The 24773-nt window shown below is 43.1% G+C and overlaps 1 protein-coding gene and 1 pseudogene across 3 annotated transcripts; one reads left to right on the top strand and one right to left on the bottom strand.

Annotated features, from left to right (window-relative positions):
- Positions 1-1612: 1612 nt before the first annotated feature.
- On the top strand, positions 1613-24773 carry ZNF317 (zinc finger protein 317). 2 transcript variants are annotated; one of them, XM_032251908.1, is made up of 7 exons: positions 1613-1821; positions 17905-18021; positions 18585-18721; positions 19245-19371; positions 19930-20025; positions 20786-20868; positions 22008-24773. In XM_032251908.1, the coding sequence occupies exons 2-7, from the start codon at positions 17997-17999 to the stop codon at positions 23325-23327; spliced, it is 1788 nt and encodes a 595-aa protein (XP_032107799.1). In that variant the 5' UTR covers positions 1613-1821; positions 17905-17996; the 3' UTR covers positions 23328-24773. The 2 variants fall into 2 exon arrangements, with proteins under 2 accessions (XP_032107799.1, XP_032107800.1); XM_032251909.1 differs by lacking the exon at positions 1613-1821 and adding an exon at positions 12132-12169.
- Positions 13293-14765, bottom strand: LOC116532613 (annotated as a pseudogene). Its single transcript, XR_004260917.1, has one exon. The product of XR_004260917.1 is annotated as a Y-box-binding protein 1 pseudogene (transcript).

Raw genomic sequence — 24773 nt, 5'->3', positions numbered from 1 at the left:
TCGTATTAAATATTAAATATGATTAACATATTTATATTATTATATGTTGCATATATAATAGATATTCCCATTATATGTAATATATTATATATAGTGTAACATATTATATGTAATATATGTATGTCATAAACTATATAATATACATATTGTGTACTATTACATATGTATTATTATATATGTTTATATGTTATATATTATGGAGTATACGTTATATATTATGAAATATATTATGTAATATGAAATACAGGTTATATATATTATGTAAGCATATTTTATAACCATCTATATTCCATACATATATTTTCCTACATAAAATATATTTCCTACATACATATATTTTATTTTCCTACATAAAATATATGTATGGAATATATATGGATATACAATTTGAGGTTTTGGAAAATATATTATTGAGGGAATGGACCGTGGCATATATACCTGCCCTGGATAATTCTAACCATCTGTTTCTTCTGCCTACATAATTCTGCCCCAACTGGTTACATGGAAAGCGCTGGTTTCCTAAAGTAATGGGATTGCAGGTGGGAGCCACTGTGCCCAGCCTAATTCCGGAATTTTGTATATGCAGACTCCTCCTGTTAAAATAATGTATATAATATGTAATATATATTCCATAACATATATAACATACATATATTTTGTACTATATGATATTACATATTATATATCATGTTGGCATATATTATATAATGTACATTATCAATACATAGTTATAATATAATATGATATATATTCCATTGTATAGAACATAACATGTAATATATAATGGAATATTATTCAGCCTTGAAATAGAAGGAGATCCTGGCATTTACCACGATATGGGTGGACCTGGAGGACATTATACTAAGTGAAATAAGCCAAACACAAAAAGAAAAATATTGTATGATGTCACTTACATGAGAAATTTTTTTTAATCGAAAGAGAGCTCAAATGCACAGAAATAAAGAATGAGACCACCGTTATCACAGGCATGAGGGTTGGGGAAGGAAATGGGGAGATGTGGGTCAAAAAATACAAAATAGCAGATATGTATATGAACACCACACAGGTGATAGTAATGTTACGCCCTTCCTAAGGTGTCATTCAGAGGCACGTGGTCTCCATCTGACTCTTGATCACCTGGTCCAGATGTTGTCCAATTTCTTCGCTGCACGGTTTCTATGAACTTTTTCTCCATTCCAACATATGAGCAGTTTATAGAGAGACATTTAAGGCAATACAAATATTCTGCTTGTCATGCAAATGTCCCCTAGTTATGTCATGTAGATGACAATTCTTGCCTGGTTCAATCTTTACCACTATGATGGCTACAAAATGCTGTGGGTTGTGGCTGAAAATTTGAGTTTTGAGTGCACAGATAGTACTTAAAGAGATGAGATTCGCTGCTAACTCAAAGTAAATGATTATAAAACGAGTAGAACGCTGAGGACGGAGTCCTGGGACACTCGAACAAGCAGAAATTGAAGAAATACGCTGGACTGTCAGATTTCACATGGTCACGGCCGCCATGCCAATCCAAGCTTCAAAACTACACTTCCCAGCATCCTCTTCGTCCCTGCCTTCGTATTAGACGCAGCCAATGAAGTCCCGCGAGATTTGGAAGGCGGCCTTGAAGCGGAAGCCATTACTCTCTGGAGTCGATTGCCCCGAGACACATGGGCCAAGGAGAGGTCCGCGGCGAATTCTTTTGACCTGTTGGGGACCTCTCGCTTCCCCACGCCAGACGGGACCTCCCGTATGAACTTCTCTTCGCTTCGGCAGCAGCTTCCGTCACCTCCGCTACCCGATCCTACTCCCAGCCGTGTAAGCCCTGCTTTCCTTAACCCTGTTCCCCCTCAGTTCCTAGGGTCACGGGAGGCCTATTTGGCGGAGAAGACTAAGGGGGCACAAGGGTCGGGGACTAAGGAGCCAGGCAGCCAGACAGCCAGACGAGGGGTGCATTTTAGATCTCGCGATCAACGATATGAAACGCTGGGGACGGGAAGGATGAAATTGGACCACAGCAGTTAGTGATGAGAGAGGCATTGGTCACCTGATCCTGAAAAGCCCTGAGTCTCTGTAGGTGCGGGCGGAAAAGCTGGGCTAAAGTGAGTTCAAGAGTTTGGCAGCAGTTCAGGAGATTGGAGGTCGTCAGGATTTGGACATAGCGAGGAGTAATCACCTTTCTGCGCTGTAGCCAGTTTTATCTTATGTGAATGTCAGCACACTGGTGTTCTTTTTAGCATTTACCTTGAGTACCTTTTGTACTTTTAAGTCCTTCTGGTTGCACTTTTCTATTTATTTTAATTTTAGTGGACTCTTGTAAATAGTCTATACGTAGATTACTACTCAGTTCAACATTTTGTTAATTAACTTGAGAGTTAGTCCAGTCGTACTTGAATTTTACCGTGTTATTTTGTGCTATGTCCTTTACTGTGAAAATATGTTAACACTGGAAAATAGGACATACATGCAAAACAAAAGTATGATTACACACACACAAACATACACACAGTTAAAAGTACAACCGTAAAGTGAATCTACAAACCAAGCCAAGAAAGAGATTATTAAATCTCAGGAAGCTGTGTGGCTTTTCTAAACTGCATCCTCCTCTCCCACCAATATTTGCTCTGGATTTGACTGCTTATACATCTTTTCCAGAAAATAAATTTCCTGATTTTGGTAATTATTAGTGAATGAACTCAGGCTCTGCAGTATTTTTGGAAACAATCTTTTTCCACATCGACGCAAGCACACCTTTGTAATTTAGAGATTTCTAAATATCTTGTAGATGAAGTACTTACACCTAGCCATTCTTTTTCAGGAATGTCGAGGCTTAAATTCTATAGTTAGTTCACCAAGTTACACATAGTGGCTTTAGTTTTCAAGCTGTGGTGAATCTATATTTCAGCTTTGAGAATATTGCCGTTTTTATGCCGTTGAGTTGCAGTTAATTGATTTACATCATTTATTTACATCTTCTTTGATGCCTTTCAATAAAGCTTTGTTTGTTTTTGTTGTTGTTGTTGTTTGAGACAGTCTCACTCTTGTAGCCAAGACTGGAGTGCAATGACAATCTTGGCTCACTGCAGCCTCCGTCTCCTGGGTTCAGGCGATTCTCCTGCCTCAGCCTCATGGGTAACTGGGATTACAGGTGCCCACCACCACGCCCAGCTAATTTTTGCATTTTTGGTAGAGACAGGTTTCAACATGTTCACCAGGCTGGTCTTGATCTCCTGACCTCAGGTGATCCACCTGCCTCGCCCTCCCAAAGTGCTGGGATTACAGGGGTGAGGCACTATGTCTGGCTCAATAAAGTTTTATAAGTACCTTCAAAAAGGATTTAAGTTGTTTTTGTTATATTTGTTCTTAGGAGCTTTGTTTTTTGGTGCTCAGAAAAGTCTAACTTTTATGTAGTTTTTTCGAAGTTCTTCGTAGACAAGAAAATGTACACAATTCAAAAGGAAATGTAAATATTTTATACAGAAGATAAATTGTTTATTTTCTTTCTTTGCTGGACTGGCTGGGGACTTCCATTGTCGTTGACTGGAGTTTGGATGGCACACTCTAGGCAGACCTGTTTTTTTTCCTGATCTTAAAGGGAATTGTCATTTGTGTTTGCCAAAGACTTTTCTAAGATAGTTTTTATTAGGCTAAGAAAGCTTCCCTCTTTTCCTGTTTGAGTTTTTTCTTGTGAATTGCTGCGGGCTTTTAACAAGTGATTTTTTTTTTCTCACCCTCTACTTTTGTATTTGTTTATTGATACATTTCAAGTACTTTAAATGATGGCACTTGGTACTGCTGTGTAATGAATGAATGAGTGAATAATACAATTTTGTTTTTTATCCTTTAGTGTGGCAAATTAAACCAATTGATTTTATGTTGTTACATTAAATTTATATTGGTAACTAATTTGGAAAGGACATGTTACAATTTGTTATTTTTGGCTTCAGTTTGCTAATATTTTGTTTGGTGTTTTTGGATCTATGCTTGAGTGAAATTTTCCTTTTCTATTTCAGATTTATGCCAGCCTCATAAAATGGGATGAGAAGTGTTCTCTTTTCTAAACTCTGGAATGTTTTGCATAAGAATAGAAACATTTGTACCTTAGAACGGGAGTGGTACCTGCAAAAACCATTTGGGTCTGGAGTTTTCTTTGTGGAAAGTTTTAAAGCTATTGTTTCTGTTTTTTTAAGGGTTGTGGGGCATCCAGGTTTTTTGTGTTATGATGAGTAAAATTTCTTTAGGAATTTATTCCATCTGAGGTTTAAATTGTATAGTCAAAGTTGTTCATAATATATTCATATTTTTAATGCTTGCTACATTTGTAATGTTATCCACTTTTTTATTTGTAATAATTATATGTTGCTTTTTACAAAAATAAATTCCATCCGAATGTTGTCAGTTTCCTTCTTAAAGAACTTCTGGCTTGATTGAACCATTTTATGATATATATATGTTTTCTATTTTATAACTTTCTGATTGCTATCATTTTCTTCCTTTTTGGGATGTTTCTTTCCAGTTTCTTATGTTGAATGCCTGTCACATCCCAAAGAATTGCAGTATCATACTTCATTGTATTTTAATTCTAAATATCAAACATCATGGCTTCTTTGGCATGCAGATTTAGAATTTTTTTTTCTAATTTTCATTTCTGAGACTTTTTTCCTTGTTATCTTTTGGCCATTGTTTGTTAACTGCATTGCTTTGTGGTCAAGCATTTTCTGAGATAAACATGGCCTCGCGTGGTTGGAATTTATAGTTAGGAAATGCTATTTCATCATGTTCAGTCTGCATGTAGTTATTGAATTGCCTGCTTGAACTGTATTTGTGAGAGCTCTGGTGGTGGCTTCATCCATTTCTCCTCAGCGTTCTGTCCCTTTATTTTTTATTTTTATATTTTCATTTTTTTGAGGCTATGTTTTATACACACACACCTCTTTCTTGGTTTATAACTTCATTATGTAATACTTCGTTTTTCTCTATGAGCCTTTTTGCCTTAATCTATTCTGATACTAACCAGCTTTCTTTTTTTTCACTTGCCTTATATATTCTTTTAGTTCCATTCTTACTGCATTCTTATATTTCAGATGTCTCTTGTACATAGCATGTAATTGGATTAATCTATTCTGTGAATATTAGTATTTTAGTGAAAGCATTTATTCCATTACTATCTTCTGTATTAATATATTTGAATGTTACATTTGTCTTTTATTGTTTCTTTTCTCTGGCTTCTTTTGCATATTTTTGTCAGTCCCTTTTTTTGTTTTCTGTACATTTTGAATTTATTTACTCTATTATTCCAGTGGTGGTTCTAAACAATTCTTACCCATGCTTGCTCATTAAATCTAGATTTGGATATATGTTACTCTCCTGATTTACATGGTTTTCTTATATGCATTTTTGTTCTTTTTTTATTGATACATCATAGTTGCACATATTTAGTTCTTTTTTAAACCTCAAGAAATTATTATTGTTATTACATACTGTCATTTCTTATTTCCTTATACTCACACATTTGCCACTTTGAGCACTTTACTTGATTCTTACACTCTTTGCTTTGGTTCTTTGATTACTTCTTTCTCCCTGAAATATGTCTTTTATGATGTCTTTTTTCTGTGGGTTGCAAGCCCAAAGATACTGTTTTTCCCTTTTTCTCAGTGGACATTTTTGGTAGTTAGAGGATTTTATATTTTATTTCAAAACTATGAAGATGTTCCATTTTCTTCTGGCTTCCACTGTTGCTAATGAGGAATCAGCTGTCAGTCTAATGTTTGTTTCTTTCCTTTTTTTTTTTCTTTTTTTTTTTGAGACAGAGTCTCCCTCTTGTTGCCCAGGCTGGAGTGCAGTGACATTATTGGCTTACTGCAATCTCTGCCTCTCCTGGGTTCCAGCAATTCTCCTGCTTCAGCCTCCCAAGTGGCTGGGATTACAGGCACACACCACCACACCCAGCTAATTTTTGTATTTTTAGTAGAGAGGTTTCACCATGTTGGCCAGGTAGTGGTTCTTGGGGGGTGGTCTAACCAGCAGCATTGGTATCACCTGGAAACTTGTTAAAAATACATACTCTTTGACCCCACACCTCAGATCTTCTGAATTGGAAACCTGGGGATGGGGCCTAGAAATGTGTTTTTTGTTTTGTTTTGAGATGGGGTCTCACTATGTTGCCCAGGCTAGTCTCAAACTCAAGTGTGCAAGTGGTCCACCTGCCTTGGCCTCCCAGCATGCTGGGATTACAGGTGTGAGCCACCATCCCCAGGCTTGGTTTGTTTCTTACAGTGTGTTTTAACAAGACCTCCAGGTGACTCTCATGTAACTTCAAGTTTGAGAACTATTGCTTAAAAGATAACCTGTCTTTTTTTCCTCTGGCTGCTGTTAAGATATTCTTTTTACCATTGGTAATTCTCTGGTTCATTGTACCTAAGATTTCTTTTTATCTGTTTATATTTTCCTTCCAAAATGAAAAATCTACAGCCACTATATTTTTCAGTAATTGCCTGGGCTCCTTCTCTGTCTGTCATCGGTAACTCCAGTTAGAAATGGTTCATTTCCTTATCTTCTGTCCCTACGTGATTCTTAGCTGTATTTCTGTGTTCCTCAACTCCTTTCTGTGCTTCCCTTGCATTTGTTACTACAACTAGCTTTTAAACTTCAGCCTGCATAAAACTTTCATGTAGAGTTTGTTAAAGTACTGATTCAGCAGTGCACCCCAAAGAGAGTTACTTAATTTGAGATAATGATCTGAGTGTCAGAATTACATGAAGTGCTCCAGGGGACGTTTATGCAGCAGACGAGATTTAAGAAACAAATTTTTAGTAACTTAAGCATATCCTAAGAGTGACAGAAAAAAAAAAAAAAAATTTTTTTTTTTTTTTCGCTATGTATAATCTAAAAGCTATTTACTTAGGGCTTTTGTTGTTGGTTTCCATTTTGCTTTTATTTTAGGAATTGTAATTGTCCTTTAGAAATCATAAATTTTTAATTTTCTTAATGTTAATTTCTTGCCAGCTCATGAATTTGAAAGCTATCATCTGTTGGTACTTTGTGCTGCATTTGAAATAGTGTGTGTGGAAGGTTTATTTGGGGCACCTAAGTTTCTTGTTGGAAACAGAAATCTTACCCTGCTCTCTACCCCCGGGACATCTCATCTAGTTTGTTGAAAGGAAGGGTATATTTTTGATTTACTAGTGTAACACCTTTCCGGACCAAGAAAATGGCCTATGATGTTTTCACACCCTTTGTTGCCTTCTCTGTCTCTCTCCATATTGTGTGTGTGTGTGTGTGTGTGTGTGTGTGTGTGTGTGTGTATTTTGAGACAAATTCTCATCCTGTCACCCAGGCTGGAAATGCAGTAGCTTGATCTTGGCTTACTGCAACCTCTGCCTCTAGGGTTCAACTGATCCTCCCACCTCAGCCTCCCAAGTAACTGGGACTACAGGGGTGCACCACCATGCCCAGCTAATTTTTTTGTATTTTTAGTAGAGACGGGGTTTCACCATGTTGGCCAGGCTGTTCTTGAACTCCTGACTGCAAATGATCTGCCCGCCTCAGCCTCCCAAAGTGCTGGGATTACAGACATGAGCCACTGTGCCTGGCCCATGTTTACGTGAATTGACAGTGGTAGAAATAGCAAGGGCAGAAATACCAGTCAGTAAAAGTAACAAAAGACTTCTTCTCTCTATAATATTTACATCTGCAAATTCTGAATATCCTGGGACACTGTGATTAAGTTGAATATGGGGTTAAAATCAAATATTGGGAGAATTATGGTCCCAAGAGAGCTCCTTATGGAACAGTTTTGGGCAACATTTGTTTTGGACCACAAACTTGTGGAGGAGGCAGATCTAAAACTGAGGAGCAGGGCTAGGGCGATGGTGAGGTTTGTGAGTGCAGGGCCAGGGAGCAGCCACTCGCTCTGAGCCAGCCTCGTTTGTGCTTGTTGGACATCGGAAATGCCTCCTTAAATACTACACTGTTGTCTAGCTGCCTCAGTTGCCTCATCCCTGTCCTGGCCCTGGTGAGGAGAAAAACAGATCCCAATGAAAATAGAGTAAGATTTGTAGAAGTAGAAAAATAGAACTGCTTTCACCATGCTGCTAAGAAAATTAAAAGGAAATTAAGCAGCCTCAACAGCTCTGAAAAATTAATCTGTCCATTCTAACTTATCCATGGTGACAGCGTTCCGATGATCCTGGTTTTGTTTCATGTATCATGTCAAAACAGGGCAGAATGCCTGTGAGTTCATAGATCCTACACCTGCTCTAGACTCCCTGCTCCACATCCTGCTGGGTCTCTTAGATGCTGAAATCTTCCTGCTGCATTTGTATTCTAGGCCACCTGTTCTCTGAGACCCTCTGATATGGTTTGGATGTATATCCCCGCCCAAATCTCATATGGAAATGTAATTCCCAATGTTGGAGGTGGGGCCTGGTGGGAGGTGATTGGATTATGGGGGTGGATTTCTCATGAACGGCCTAGCCCCATCCGCCTTGGTACTGTCCTCATGACAGTGAGTGAGTTCTCCTGAGATCCGGTCATTTAAAAAGTGTGTGGCACCTCCCCACCTTCCACCCTTGCTCTCTCACTCCTGCTTCACTGTGTGCCTTGCCTGCTTCCTTTTTGCCTTCTGCTGTGATTGGAAGCTTCCTGAGAGCCTCCCCAGGAGCAGATACCACTATGCTTCCTGTACAGCCTGCACAACTGTGAGCCAATTAAACCTCTTTTCTTATAAATTACCCAGTCTCAGGTATTTCTTTATAGCAGTGTGAGAATTAACTAATACACCATCACCCAGCACTGACAACCTCTGAAAGCGATGAATCACTCAGGTGAGAAATTGGCCACAAGCTCCACTCTGAGCTCTGATTTGCATCATTGCAAAACATCAACAAGGTTTCACAGACCCTTAATTGATAGGGGTACACTGTCTATGCTCCAAGCCATAGGGCTGTGTCCTAGTACCTGGGTAACTGTTTAATTTCACAGGACTTTCTGAGGAGATCCCAGACCCCCTACATTTCATAGGCCCCTTCCTTATGGTCCTCCCAAGGTGCCATCCCCTGGGTGTCTGTCTCAATGTGAAGGCAAATGTGGACCAGTTTGCTCATCGTCCACTCATTCTTGCATTCCCTACTTATTGTCTTATTTATATAAGGCACTGACACGGTGAACGAAATATCAGAGAACTTGAAAAACCTCTAGTTACCTATAATGTGTTTTCTAGTTGGGCACGCAAGAAATCAAAACAAGTAAACTACTACATAGTGTGTGTGGAGGAGAGAGCAGAGAGATAATGCTTACCCGGTATTCCCTGTGCTGTCCTGCATTTCCCAGGATCCTTGGAGCTGGCAGGGGCATGTGACTAGTTCTGGCCAATGGGCTGCGAGTGCTTCAGGGTCAAAATATAGATTACAGAATGCACAGTTGTCCACTTCCTGCTCATCATCTATGACCAAGATGGCCAAGGGTATCAGTTGGTTCAGAGACAAGCGTCATCCCTGAACAACAGGAAAACTTTCGACACCGGCCTGGGTTTAACAAGTGACATGAGCAAGGCATAAACTTTCCATTTTATTGAGTTACCGAGATTTGGGCTTATCTGTTTCTGCAGTAAAATATAGCCTAATCTTACTTAAACAGAATATTAATTGGAGATTAGTGCTTTGGGAAAAAAAATAAAAGTAGTGGGGAATTGGGATTGAAAGGAGAGGTTTGCATTTTTTTTTAAGACAGAGTCTCACTCTGTCACCAGGCTGGAGTGCAGTGGTGTAGTCTCCACTGCAACCTCTGTCTCCTGTGTTCAAGTGATTCTCCTACCTAAGCCTCCCAAGTAGCTGGGACTACACACACGCCACCATGCCTTGCTAATTTTTTTGTATTTTTAGTAGAGACAGGGTTTCACTGTGTTAGCCAGGATGGTCTCAATCTTCTGACCTCATGATCCACCTGCCTCAGCCTCCCAAAGTGCTGGGATTACAGGCGTGAGCCACCACGCCCAGCTGGGTTTGCATTTTAAAGAGTGGCTAAGGCAGGCAGATGAGCTGACGTCAGGAGATAGGACCAGCCGGGCCAACATGGTGACACCCTGTCCCTAGTAAAAATAAAAAACTTAGCCGGACACAGTGGCATGCGCCTATAGTCCCAGCTACTCAGGAGGCTGAGGCAGGAGAATCACTTGAACCCGGGAGGTGGAGGTTGTAGCAAGCCGAGATTGCACCACTGCACTCCAGCCTGGACAACAGAGCGAGACTCCGTCTCAAAAAAAAAAAGAAAAGAGTGGCCAGTGAATGCCAGATCAGGACAGTTAAAGTTGAATAAAGATCTGAAGGATGAGAGGGGGCCAAACACACTGAGAATGTGGGGGGAAACATTTCAAGCAGAGGAGCAGCAAGTCAGAGACCCTGAGGTGGGAGCATGGCCGGTGAGGCCTGATGCACAGCAGCAAGGCTCAAGTGACTTGGGTGAGGGGACCAGTGGCAGAGGGAGTCGTGGGTGAAGTGACAGGGACCTGGGCCCTTGGTCTGAGTGAGATGGGACACCATCAGAGGATCTTGAGCAGAGGAGTGATGTGATCTACATTTTACCCATAAAGTTATGGCTGTCATAGAAGCTAAGGGAAGTCAGGGACAGCAGCCGGGAAACCAGTTAGGAAGTGGTTGGAATGTTCTAGAAGAGAAGCAATGCCTTATGCCAAGGCAGTGGCAATGTAGGTGGTGAGAAGCACTCAGTTTTGGATTAAGTTTTAAAGATAAGGCAGGGTTTGCTGGCGATGCAGACGTGGAGTATGGAAGAGAAAGAGGTGAGTCGAAGGTGATGATGAGCAAGGCTTTTGGCTTGAGCCCCGGGGAGGCTGGAGCTGCCATCAACATAGGGAGGCTGGTGGCAGCACAGCTGTAAGGGCTTAGTGTGGGGTCTTGTTGGCTGTTGCAGTGAGGATACTAAGTAGCCAGTTGGCTGCCTTTCACTCTGCGTCATGCTGGGTGGGGCAGGTGCCAGGGAGCAAAGAGTGGAACCCACTATCATTGAACAGTTCTGTAAAGTAATTGTGAAATCGTCAGCGGTCATTTTATTTGAATGATAATGGCATTTTAGAGTGAATGTTTGTTTACTGAGCCTATAGAGTTCCACACATAGTCCAGTGTCAGAGACTTCAATTTCCAGATGAGAAAACTGAGTTTTGATGAACGCTCTTTGGAGGGGAATGGGCAGAACCATGGGCTTGCATCAAAGGAGGGACTTCACCTCAAAAAAAAAAAAAAAAAAAAAAAGAAAAAAAGATAGTTATAAGCCTTGTAATGTTTAAAAGTGGTAATATTTATAATTGACCTGAGTCAGATGTTACAGTAGCAGTGTCGCTGTTCTTCTTAACTCAGTGCCGTTAAGAGAGTTGCGGTGGAAAGTGCAGAAAGGAGACATGTTCATAAGAAGCAAATTAAATCCCCTCCCGAGGTGTGGGCCACCATCCCTAGCTAATTTATTGTGGTTTTGATGTTATTTCCTTAATGACTGATGTTGTTAATCATCTTTTCATGTGTTTGCAGTACATTTGTATATATTTGGAGAAATGTCTGTTCTGTTCAAGTCCCCTGCCCACTTTTATATTGGGTTGTCTTTTTGTTGTTGAGTTTATAATGGCATTACATCCCTATCACATACATGATTTCCAAATACTTTCTACCATTCTGTGTCTCATTCACTTTCTTGATATTATTTCTAAATGTTTGGTAGGGTTCACCAATGAAGCCATTTGGTCCTAAACTTTTTATTGTTTAATGACTTTTGATGACCACTCAGTCTCTTGTTATAGGTCTCTCAATTTTCTTTTTCTTCCAGAGTCTCTTTGGGTATGTCTCAAGGAATCTGTTACATCTAGAGCAGTGGTCCCCAGCCCCTGGGCCACATACCAGGCTGCGCAGCAGGAGGCGAGCAGAGGGTGGGCGAGTGAAGCTTCATCTCTGTTTACAGTGGCTCCCCATCACTCAAATTACCACCTGACTTCCACCTCCTGTCAGATCGGCAGCGGCATTCGATTCTCATAGGAGTGCAAACCCTATTGTGCACTGCGCATGTGAGGGATCTAGGTTGTACACTCCTTATGAGAATCTAATGCCTGATGACCTGTCATTGCCTCCCAAAACAAGCTCAGGGCTTCCACTGATTCTACATTATGGTAAGTTGTATAATTATTTTACTGTACTATTTTACCATAGTAAAATAATTACTATATATAGTAATTTATGTATATATAGTAAAATAATTACTATATATAGTAATTATATATATGTTTTTTGAGACAGAGTCTTGCTTTGTTGCCCAGGTTGGAGTGCAGTGGCATTCAGCTCACTGCAACCTCTGCCTCCCGGGTTCAAGCGATTCTCCTGCCTCAGCCTCCCGAGTAGCTGGGATTACAGGTGCGTGCCACCACGCCCAGCCAATTTTTGTATTTTTAGTAGAGACGGGATTTCAGCATGTTGGTCAAGCTGGTCGCAAACTCTTAACCTCATGATCCATCCACCTCGGCCTCCCAAAGTGCTGGGATTACAGGCGTGAGCCACTGCACCTGTCCTATTTCACTATATATTATAATGTAGTAATAATAGAAATAAGGTACACAATAAATGTAATGTACTCGAATCATCCCAAAACCAGCCCCCCTCATCTTACCGTCCATGGAAAAATTGTCTTCCATGACACTGGTCTCAGGTGCCAAACTGGTTGGGAACTGCCAGTCTCCATGATCTCCTGTGTTGGTGTACAGCTGTTCACGGCATTCTCTTACAGCCCTTCCAGTTTCCATAAGAGCAGTAGTAACGTCCCAGCTCCACTTCTGATTTTAGTTACTTGCATCTTCTCTTTTTATTAGTAATTCTAGCTGTACTTTGTCACTTTTGTTGATCTTTTTGAAATAACCAGCTTTTGTTTTCATTAATTCTCCTTCTAGTCTCGATTTCATTTATCTCTGCTTTAATGTTTCTTTATTTTTTACTTTCCCTGGGTTTAGTTTGCTCTTTTTTAGTTCTTTAATGTGTCAAGGTAGATTTCTGATTGAGAGCTTTCTTCTTTTAATGTAGGAATTTACAGCTGTACGTTTTCCTCCGAGAGCTACTTTTGCCACTTCCCATAAGTTTGGATGTGTTTTCATTTGTCTAAAAGTGTTCTCTAATTTCTATAGTGATTTCTTTGTCCCATTGGTTAAGAGCATGTTGTTTAATTTCCATATATTTGTGAGTTTTCCAATTTTTCTTCTATTGATTTTTAGTTTTTTTTTTTTTTTTTTTTTTTTACACAAAGACAATTATTTAAGACCTTTATTAACAGGTGCTTGCAGTTTGTTGACTTTTTTGAAAAAATCAAGTTGTAAACTTTTATTACAAATTAAAAATGAAGTTCTTAAAAATCTCAACTTGACCAGATATGAAACAATTTAAAAACCTTTAAAGGCGTATTGAGAAAAACCAGGCTTTTTTAAAAAACACGTTTGTTATTACCAAAAAGAGACATCTTTAGGTAAAAATAATAAAAACCCCATGCTGCATAGATAATGCAGATAGTTCTATTTATCTGGTCAACGGGCAAAAGCAAGCCCTTAAGGTCTTCAGCACCAATCTTTTCTTCATTTCTTATTGCTGGAATTTCTTATTTCTTCTTGTTGGATGACTAAACCGGATGATGGTAGAGATGGTAAGCAGGCATTTACTCAGCCCCGCCCTGCTCAGCCTCCGGAGCGGACGAATTCTCAGCTGGTGGATCGGCTGCTTTTGTCTCTTTGCCATCTTGTGGTTCAGGGTTTTCTGGGCGTCTGCGTCCGTAATTGAAGTTGCGGCGGTACCGACGTTGAGGTGGCTACTGACCTTGGGTCTCATCTCCTTGATTTCCTTTATCTTCTTCATTGCCGTCCTCTCTAGGCTGTCTTTGGCGAGGAGGGCCCCTGCGGAATCGTGGTCTATATACCCGATACATATTCGGCCTCACTGGTCTACCTTGTTCTCCTGCACCCTGGTTGTCAGCACCCTCCATCACTTCTCCCTGCACAGGAGGGTTGGAATATTGTGATCGACGCCCATAGGGTCTCCGCATGTAGGAAGGTGGGAACCTTCACCTGCAGTAGGGCCGGCGTTGTTGGGCCTGGCCTTCGGGAGCACTCTCTGATCCCTCGTTCTTTTCCCCACTCTCACTATTCTGGTAATTTTGCTGGTAATTGCGTGGATGACCCCTACGACGTGGATAGCGTCTATAATGGTTACGGTCTGCTGCGTATTTACTGCCTTGAACTGGAACGCCACCGGGACCTATAACATTTGCTGCCTCCGCACCCTTTTCTCCTTCAACAACATCAAACTCCACAGTCTCTCCATCTCCTACACTGCGAAGGTACTTCCTGGGGTTATTCTTCTTTATGGCAGTCTGGTGTATAAATACATCTTCCTTGGTGTCATTCCTGTTGGTGAAACCATATCCGTTCCTTACAGAGAACCATTTTACTGTTCCCAAAAGGTTCGTTGCGATGATCTTGTCCCCGCCGGCAGGCGCCCCCGATGTGAGGCCGCCAGGGCCACCGCTCCCTGCGCCGCTGCCCTAGTGCCGGGCTTGGTGTCGGAGGCGCTGAGGGTGGGGGCGGCGGGCGGCTGCTGGGTCTCGACCTCGCTGCTCATGGTTGCGGTGATGGTGACTGGGGCCAGCTGCGGCAGCTACGGCTGCTCCCGGGATGTGATGGTAACTAGGCCGGCGGCGGCGGTGGGACTGCTCAGGGCTCTCTGGGGTCCGCTCTCTGCTCCCGCTACTGATGGAACTGATTTTTAGTTTTATTCATGGAGAGAATATACTTTGTGTGATTTCATTCCTTTAAAATTTGTTAATAATTGTTTATAGCCTAACTTGTGGTCTATCCTGGATAACCCTAATTTGGGTGTAATTTGATTTTTTTTTATATAAGCATAGTTTATTGGGTTTTGCTGCACCTGTTTGGTTTTTTATACGTTTGTTTTCAGGCTTAGACAATAGAAATTTATTTCTCACCATTCTGAAGTCTGATAACTCCAAGATGAAGGTGCTGGCTGGTTTGACTTCTGGTAGAGGCTCTCTTTCTTGCTTGGAGACAACTGCCTTCTCCCTGTATGCTTGCATGGTTGAAAGAGAACCTGTCCACTTTTAAATGTAGACACTTAAACATTATTTCCTCCTGAGAATGGGTTTAACCTCATCTCACAAATTGGTTTTTTTTTCATGTGGCACAAAATATTTATTAAATTTACCTTGTTCCATCTTTTACATACAGTTTTTTTGTGTTTAATTTCTAAATATTTAGAAATTTTCTAGATTCCTTAATGTTCTGGTTTCAATTTAATACATTTGCTGTCCTTTGAAATGTATTGAAAGTTTTTTTTTTTTATGGTCCAGCATATATAATCCTGGTTCTCTTGGCTGTTGAATCGGAGAAAGTTAAATGATTCAGAGTTATATGGGAGGTGTAATTCATTGATCCTTTTTAAAAAGTTGATTTTCTTTCTTTCTCTCTCTCTCCCTGTCTCTTTCTCTTTCTCCTTTTCTTTTTCTTTCTCTTTCTCCTTTCCTTCCTTTTCCTTTCCTTCTCTGACAGGATCTTACTCTGTGGCCGAGCCTGAGGTGCGGAGGCACAATCCCGGCTCACTGCAGCCTTGACTTCCTGGTTCAAGTGATCCTCTTTCCTCAGCCTCCCAAGCAGCTTTGGAAACTGCAAGTGTCCACCACCACACCCGGCTAAATTTTTTTTTTTATCAAAAATACAAAATTAGCTGGGCGTGGTGGTGAGTGCCTGTAATCCCAGCTACTTGGGAGCCTGAGGCATCAGGCTTGAACCCAGGAGTCGGAGGTTGCAGTGAGCTGAGATCACATCACTGCACCCCAGCCTGGGCGACAAGACCAAAACTCCGTCTCAAATAAATACATAAATAAATAAATAAAATTTCCATTAGCTGAAAATAAATAACAGAATTTCTGTCACCCCAGAACGTTCCCTTTGCTTCTTTCAGTCTGTCCCTGTCTTGTGATCCTCCATTGAAGCAACCTTTTTTTTTTTTTTCCAGTTCTATAAATAAGTTTCACCTATTCATGGACATCATATTGGTGGAAGCAGAGTGTTTCTTATGTGTCCAGCTTCTTTTGGCCAGCATCGTAGGGATTTCTCCATGTTGCATGTCTGCGTAGTTTCTTTTTATTGCTGAGTAGTATTTCATTCTGTAAACATATCACAATTTATATGTATATCCATTCTCTGTTTGATAAAGGTTTAGATTGTTTACAGCGTTTAGCTATGAGGAATCAGACTGCTACAGGCATTTTTATATGAGTCTTTGTGGATATAAATTGTTTAAAATTTCTCTCGTGTAAATATCTAGGAGCAGAATTGTTGAGTCAGATGGTCGGTGTGCTTGTTAAAAACTGCCAAAGTGTTTTTGAAAGTAGTGGAACTAGGCCGGGCGCGGTGGCTCAAGCCTGTAATCCCAGCACTTTGGGAGGCCGAGGCGGGTGGATCACGAGGTCAAGAGATCAAGACCATCCTGGTCAACATGGTGAAACCCCGTCTCTACTAAAAATACAAAAAATTAGCTGGGCATGGTGGCGCGTGCCTGTAATCCCAGCTACTCAGGAGGCTGAGGCAGGAGAATTGCCTGAACCCAGGAGGCGGAGGTTGCGGTGAGCCGAGATCGCGCCATTGCACTCCAGCCTGGGTAACAAGAGTGAAACTCCGTCTCAAAAAAAAAAAAAAAAAAAAAAAAGAAGTAGAGAAAGTAGTGGAACTATTTCACACTCCCACCATCAGTATATGTGAGATTGCCCCAAACTCAGCAGTATTTAGTATTGGTATTCTTTTTTATTTTGGCTGCTCTAGCCTTAATTTGCATATTTCTGATGACCATGATGTTGAGCACCACTGGACGTGATTCTTATTGGTTACTTACATTTTGTGAAATGTCTATTTATTTAAAGTCTTTTGCCCTTTTTGTTGGGTTGATGTCCTTTTTTTCCTTCTGTTTTGAAGGAGTTCTACTTGTTTCTTTTTTTGAATAAGACTTTTGCACTCTTATGTAGGAGTTCTTTATATAATCTGAATATGAATTCTTTTTCAGGTGTATGCATTGCATTTCTTTTTTCACAATCTCTGGTTCACTGTTCATTTTCCTTTTTTCTTTTTCTTTTTTTGTTTTTAGAGACAGGGTCTCACTCTATTGCCCAGGCTGGAGTGCATGATCATAGCTCACTGCCGCTGTTCTCTATTAATTTATTAGTGTCTGATTCATCTCAAAAGATTTTTTAATTCAAATTCAGTGAGCAGGGGAGGGGGCCATTAGGGAGCAAGTTGGCAGAAGCACAGGTGGCCGCGAATCTCTAAAGTGGGAGAGCTGATGTGAGAAGAAGGCTGCGTCGGAGATTTTGCCCAGAGAGCAGATTTCCAAATCATTGCCTGTGAGGGGAGGCTGATTCTAGTGATGATGCAGTCCAGGCTGTGGCCCAAGGATGTGTATATTGGTGTGGAATGTGGGTGCAAAGGGCATTGGAGGTTGGAACTCATGGTTAGGCCTGGGTGGACCATCTTCATGAATAGAGCCATCCTTAATGATCCTTGAAGGTGAAGGAAGAGCAGAAGTCTAGTACCAGAGTGTTTAATGAGTGAGGGGGTTGAACACAGTTGTGCTTGGTGGCAAATCACTTAGGAAGAGTAATTCTGAATCCACTTATAGCAGATCAGGGGCTGTACCCCCACCACATTGCTGGGAGACTTTACCTAAGAAAGATAAAAGTCCAGGATCAGCCAGACCTTGATGCTCAGAAGAGGAAATGCCAAAAGACAGAACTTGGATTTTTCTTCGGTGAGCGGGAGAGGCAGACAGCCTTGGACTACTCCTGGTGTTCTTTCCTTCGCTACAGATGCCGGCTTGGAGAGGCCCGTGAGAGCAAGAGAGTAGCTTTCTGGTTGTCCCAGTGCCCTGTTCAGGCAAACTGATTGTCATTCTTTGAGGATGGCAGCTCTGTCCCCAACACTTGGTAAGTTCTTGGGTCAGTGCGTGCCCTGGGAAAGTGAGTGTTAAGCAGCCCCTGCCACTTGGTGGGGTAAAAGATATGTGCACTGCAGAGGGCTGCTGGGAGAGGATGGCTGAGTGGAAAAGGGGTAGGAACAGAACCCCAGCAGCCACCCCAGTGACTGTGTTTGGTGAGGGTCTTGGTGGATCGGGGAGGGGGGGAGTGTCCGTGTCATTGATTCATGAAGAGGGTGCAGGTAATGGGTAACCCTGCATTATCCCATTTATTATTTTGGTCAACTTCAGCAAGGTCACAAGTCTACCTCTCAGAACTTGCATTTCTTCACTCATAGGTTGGGTCTATGTCACTTCTTATGAGTATGTAGCCTGCCACTCTCTTTCTGTTTTTAGTGGAACAGGGCTGTTCTGACTTGTTAGAAAAGTGATGTGTGCAAGAGAGATAGGGAGAGAGACGACTGAAGATGTGAACACTCAGATTCAGTGTGGAGCAGTTTCCTGGTTTGCAGGTTTTGTGATTATGAGGCAGGAGCAGGCTCTGATTCTCATGAACCCTCTTTTCTCCTCCAGCCATGTCCACCCGGGACTCCACCTATCTCCAGGAGTCAGAATTTCCTCTTTCTCCAAAAAACTGTTCCTGTCCCCAGAATTTGGACCTGTTCGCATGCAGCAGTCTGGAGCCTCACACACCCAGTGTTGGTTCCCAGGTGCGCTAAGATCTCCAGGCCCCTAGATCAAGAGAGGCACTTCCTAGAACACCCTCACCCATGCATGCTGGAATTCTTTCCAAGCTTCATCTCAGCAAATGGATGCCAGAACGGGGCCTGAGAGAGAGCCAAGAAATATTGGGACTGTCCTGGTATTGGGGAAGTTAGGGGAAGTGATTTATGTAGCACCTGTTTCCCTCATGCTTACAAAATGCTCAGGCCCATGCTCAACCCCAGAGACTAGGGGGAAATAAAGCGAAAAGCTCTCAGAGTAGGCTGGAAGTGGATGGAGGGAGAGTAGTCTCTTGTCAGAGTGGCATTTGAAGTGACAGACAGGAGAAGATGGCCTCATCAGGGAGAAACGATGTCTGAGGACTGGCACCTGGAGGAAATGCTGAGATCTCTAGCAGGCCATCTGGAAATCCTGCACTGGGTCTCATGCCAGGTCTTTAGCCTCAGCCATCTTACCGTGAACACCGTTCGGCCGGTTCCTCGCTGACCCCAAGTTTGTGTGGCATTCCAGGAATCAGTGACTTTCCAAGATGTCGCTGTGGACTTTACTGAAAAGGAGTGGCCCCTGCTGGATTCTTCTCAGAGAAAGCTGTACAAAGATGTAATGCTGGAGAACTACAGCAACCTCACTTCGCTGGGTAAGGCCGGCGTCATTCCTTCTCTTATTTATTCATGAATTCGATGTTTTTGTTTGAGTATGTCCTGTGACCAGGAACTATGCAGGGGTTCAGAACACAGCTGTGAACAAGCAGCCCTGGCACCCATGTTCATGGGGCCTCTCCTGGGTATTGAGGCCCATCCATCACAAGGACCTTGGGGGTTCTCTGGTATGTGTCTGAGCTTGGGCATGGGCTTTTGAGATACAAAATCTCCATTCTTTTGGAGGGTCAGTGTGTGGGTATTTGTGATCTTATTTCCTATTTCGTTTTCTTTTATTTACTCCTGGTAATGAAGGGGTCTCACTATGATGCCCAGATTGATCTTGAACTCCTGGCCACAGGCACAAGCCACCATGCCTGGCCTGTAGTTTTGTTTTCTGTCAATCAAAAACTTTTACTGTGTCCCTTAGAAATGTTGGCATCATCATGTTGCTGCTCCTAAGTCAGACTTGTCCACCTTGAGAACACTGAGCCCAGGCTAATGGAAGGGTCTTCTGCATGGCCCTCCCTCAACCTGTGTCTTTCCCATGAGTGTAGGGTATCAGGTCGGCAAACCCAGCCTCATCTCACACTTGGAGCAGGAGGAGGAGCCAAGGACAGAGGAGAGGGGCACACACCAGGGCGCTTGTGCAGGTGAGCAATCCCCAGGCGAAGAGCAGTGCTGTGACTCCACCTCTATTCTGTGATTGGGGTGTAGGGAGGGTGGTTAGGGACTGTCACCCAGAGAAGTCGAGAAATGCTCTTTCCCTCTTTTTGCCCACCCATTCTCTGACAAATCTTTTGGTCCGCACACTCCTTCATCTTTGACTTTCGCATTCTCTTTACTGAGCTCTTTGTCCCATTCTTTCATACTTGATGTTCCTATCATCCTCTTTCTGTCATTATCAACATCTATCTGAATTGACTACATTTCTTTTTTTTTTTTTTTTGAGACAGAGTCTCGCTCCCGTCGCCCAGGCTAGAGTGCAGTGGTGTGATCTTGGCTCACTGAAACCTCTGCTTCCTGGGTTCAGCGATTCTCGTGCCTCGGCCTCCCAAGTAGCTGGAATTACAGGTGTGCACCACATGTCCAACTAATTTTTGCATTATTAGCAGAGATGGCTTCATCATGTTGGCCAGGCTGGTCTTGAACTCCTGAGCTCAAGTGATCTGCCCACCTTAGCCTCCCAAAGTGCTGGGATTACAGGTGTGAGCCACCATACCCAGCCTGAATTGACATAAATTTCTACCTGGCATTGCCATGTATCTCACACGACCAGATTTTTTAACAATTGCTTTTGCACCACTTTTCCTTACATAGCCTTAGGATCTGTCAAGACATCTGCCTGTCATTATCACCATCATCCCACCATTGTCCTTTTCCAACAAATTAATACTTTCCAATTTGTTTTAGGTTGGGAGACTCCATCTAAAACCAAGTGGTCACTTCTTATGGAAGATATTTTTGGGAAGGAAACACCCAGTGGTGTGACAATGGTAAGATTTCCTTATGATGATTCTGGATCTTCCTGCCACATCCAAGCAGACTGGGGCAGCCTAGCTTAGAAAAAGCAGTTCAAACACCAGGGCAAGCAGTTTCCCTCAGAGGAAGCTGTGTTTCAGAGACACTGGGTATTACCAAGTTGGAGGAAACCTAAACCTAACCTCAGACTAATTCACCTAGAGTGTCTCTGGGTAAAGATTTTTTAGCTGTGTCTCAGATATTGAGTGTTGGGGCTCAGTGCAGTTTTATTTTTATATTTATGTTTTACACTGACTTATCAATTCAGTTTTGGTGGTGTTTATTTTTTTGGGAGACAGAGTCTCGTTGCCCAGGCTGGAGTGCAGTGGCACCATCTTGGCTCACTGCAACCTCTGCCCCCCAGACTCAAGCCATCCTCCCACTTCAGCCTCCTGAGCAGCTGGTACTGTTGGCATGTGCCACCACACTTGGCTAATTTTTCTATTTTTTGTAGAGATAGGATTTCACCATGTTGCCTAGGCTGGTCTCAAACTCCTGGGCTCAAGTGATCCACCCACCTTGGCCTCCCAAAGTGCTGGGATTACAGGCTTGACCCACCATGCCCAGCCTCAATTCAGTGTGTTTTTTTGAGAAAGACCCTTGTTCTTGTCCCCCAGGCTGGTGTGCAATGACACGATCTCAGCTCACTGCAACAACCTCCATCTGCCAGGCTCAAGTGATTCTCCTGTCCCATCCTCCCAAGTAGCTGGGATTACAGGTGTGCACCACCACGCCCAGCTAATTTTTAGTAAAGATGGGGTTTCACCATGTTAGCCAGGCTGGTCTTGAACTCCTGACCTCAGGTGATCCACCCACCATGGCCTCCCGAAGTGCTGGGATTACAGGCTTGAAATCAGTTTTAAACAGTGAAGAAATGCTATATGCAAAAAGCTTTGAAAAAGTAACACAGGTGGAGCCTTGTGGCCTGGCATTCACCTGTTGTCTTTGATGGAGCTCAAACGGGGCAGGGACAGCACTTCTGCACTACTGATGATGACACCTCTAGTCATAATAATGTGCTTCTATCTGTTCACAGCAGTTATGTGGGGATGATGCTTAGGGTTGCAATGAATGGGAGAATTGCCTTAGTCAGCACACATGTCTTAACCAACAGGAAAGAGCCGGTCTTGGAGAGAAGCCCACTGAATACGCTCACTTGTTCGAAGTCTTCGGCATGGGCACTCATCTTACTCAGCCAATGGGAAGGCACGCTGGCAAGAGGCCCTATCACCGCCGCGACTTCGGGGTAGCGTTCAAGGGCAGGCCGCACCTCACTCAGCACGTGAGCATTTACGACGGGAGAAAAATGCACGAGTGTCATCAGTGCCAAAAAGCCTTCACTACGAGCGCGTCCCTCACGCGGCACCGGAGAATCCACACCGGGGAGAAGCCCTACGAGTGTAGCGACTGCGGGAAAGCCTTCAACGACCCTTCCGCCCTCAGGAGCCATGCAAGGACTCACCTCAAAGAGAAGCCCTTTGACTGCAGCCAGTGTGGAAACGCATTCCGGACCCTCTCGGCCCTGAAAATCCACATGAGGGTTCACACCGGTGAGAGGCCGTACAAGTGTGATCAGTGCGGGAAGGCGTATGGCCGGAGCTGCCACCTCATCGCGCACAAGAGAACGCACACCGGAGAGAGGCCCTACGAGTGTCACGACTGTGGGAAAGCCTTCCAGCACCCCTCCCACCTCAAAGAGCACGTGAGGAACCACACCGGGGAGAAGCCCTACGAGTGCACGCAGTGCGGCAAAGCCTTCCGCTGGAAGTCGAACTTTAATTTGCACAAGAAGAACCACATGGTGGAGAAGACCTACGAATGTAAAGAATGTGGGAAGTCCTTTGGCGATCTTGTGTCCCGGAGGAAACACATGAGAATTCACATCGTCAAGAAACCCGTGGAATGCCGGCAGTGTGGGAAAACTTTCCGAAACCAGTCTATCCTTAAGACTCACATGAACTCTCACACCGGAGAGAAACCCTACGGGTGTGACCTCTGTGGAAAAGCCTTCAGCGCGAGCTCAAACCTCACAGCACACCGGAAGATACACACACAGGAGAGGCGCTATGAGTGCGCCGCCTGCGGAAAAGTCTTCGGCGATTATTTATCCCGGCGGAGGCACATGAGCATCCACCTTGTAAAAAAGCGCGTTGAGTGCAGGCAGTGTGGCAAAGCCTTCCGGAACCAGTCCACGCTGAAGACACACATGCGAAGCCACACTGGGGAGAAGCCGTACGAGTGCGATCACTGTGGGAAAGCTTTCAGCATCGGCTCCAACCTCAACGTGCATAGGAGGATCCACACCGGGGAGAAGCCCTACGAATGCCTCGTCTGCGGGAAAGCCTTCAGCGACCACTCATCCCTCAGGAGCCACGTGAAAACCCACCGGGGGGAGAAGCTCTTTGTGTCGTCCGTGTGGAAAAGGCTCCAGTGAGCACAGCTGCTTTAAAGACACGGGATTACTCAGACGGGAAACAGTCCTCATGGGTGTAAGAGGAAGCCTCTGTGAGCTGGCACCTTACTGAGTGCAAAAGAATCCACATAATTTGGGAGGAATCCAATTCCTGTAAAAACTGGGAAGATGAGGTGTCCTCATCCCATGGGAGATTTGTGAGAACTCACACTGGGGGTGAAAATGTACATCTGTAGCATGGAGAAGCCTTCGGGGTACATTTGGCTCTTAACAAACACTAAGGCAAGAAACCCCAGCTTGGCATTTAATGCCAAAATGGCTTCAGCACCATTTGTAGCCTTCTGGGCCCATAAGTAATAATAAGCACACTAGGGAGAATCTCTACACACAGTGGGTGGGGAAACTCGACTCCTGGTATCCCTCATGACAGAAATCACACTGAAGAGAGAAATGAGCGAAGTAAGGAATGTGGGAAGGTCATGAATGGGTCTACACACCATGGCCAGCTGTCTTCGTGTGGCTTACAAGCTAACAACAGCTGCTCCGTCTTTAAAGAGGAAGAATGTGCACAATAGAGAACATTTGTGGCCAGCGAAGTCTGAAATACTTCCAGTCATCTGTCCCACTCCAGAAAAACCTGGCCAACCCTTGGTCTACAGCACGGGTTCTCAGCTGGGCAGCGATTTTGCTATCCGGGCATCATTTGGCAATGTCTAGAGACATTGTTGGTGGTCAGAACTGGGGAAAGGTTCTTCTGACTTGCAGTAAGAAGGCATCAGGGATGCTGCTATGTCCCCTCCAGCAGATAGGAGCCCACCACAATAAAGAGTCCATGCCCCCAAACATCACTGTTGCTGAGGTTGAAAACCTCAGTTACTGCCTGCAGCAACCCCTAAGTTTTTATGAATCTTGTGAGCACTTATGCTAGGAGAAATTTCTTCTACAAAACTTTAAAAATACAATCAGTGCTGATAATTCCTATGTGGAAATGATTCTAGCCATGGTCCCTCACTTGTGCATGTGAATATTCTCACTGGGAGAGATAAATCTCCCAGTGAGGTTTTCCAGTGAATACGGGATTGCACTTACTCTCTAATCATGAAAACAGCACTCTTCTAAATAAACTCTTAAGCCTCATCAAGAAAGGTTTGTATATAGTATTTTTACTATAACATCATCCTTGATAACATCCTAATTTCGTTTTGGACAACCTCCTTGACCAGTGGCATATTTAGATCTGTGTGACATGAGGGTGTTTCTCAGTACCGGTTTGTTCCTGGTACGTGATTCACAAGCATTGTGACCAGAGCATGATGTCTCCATCAAGTGGTGATATTTTTGCAGCTTGCTATCTAGCCAAGAGTGACAGATACTTTTTTTTTATTTTTTTATTTTTTTGAGACTGAGTTTTGCTTTTATTTCCCAGGCTGGAGTACAATTACACGATCTTGGCTCACCGCAACCTGC

The sequence above is a fragment of the Sapajus apella genome, unplaced genomic scaffold (assembly GCF_009761245.1).
Source record: "Sapajus apella isolate SASKATOON/1434 unplaced genomic scaffold, GSC_monkey_1.0 scaffold77, whole genome shotgun sequence".
NCBI classification, from domain to species: Eukaryota; Metazoa; Chordata; class Mammalia; order Primates; family Cebidae; genus Sapajus; species Sapajus apella.
This window is presented reverse-complemented; position numbering and strand designations above follow the sequence as displayed.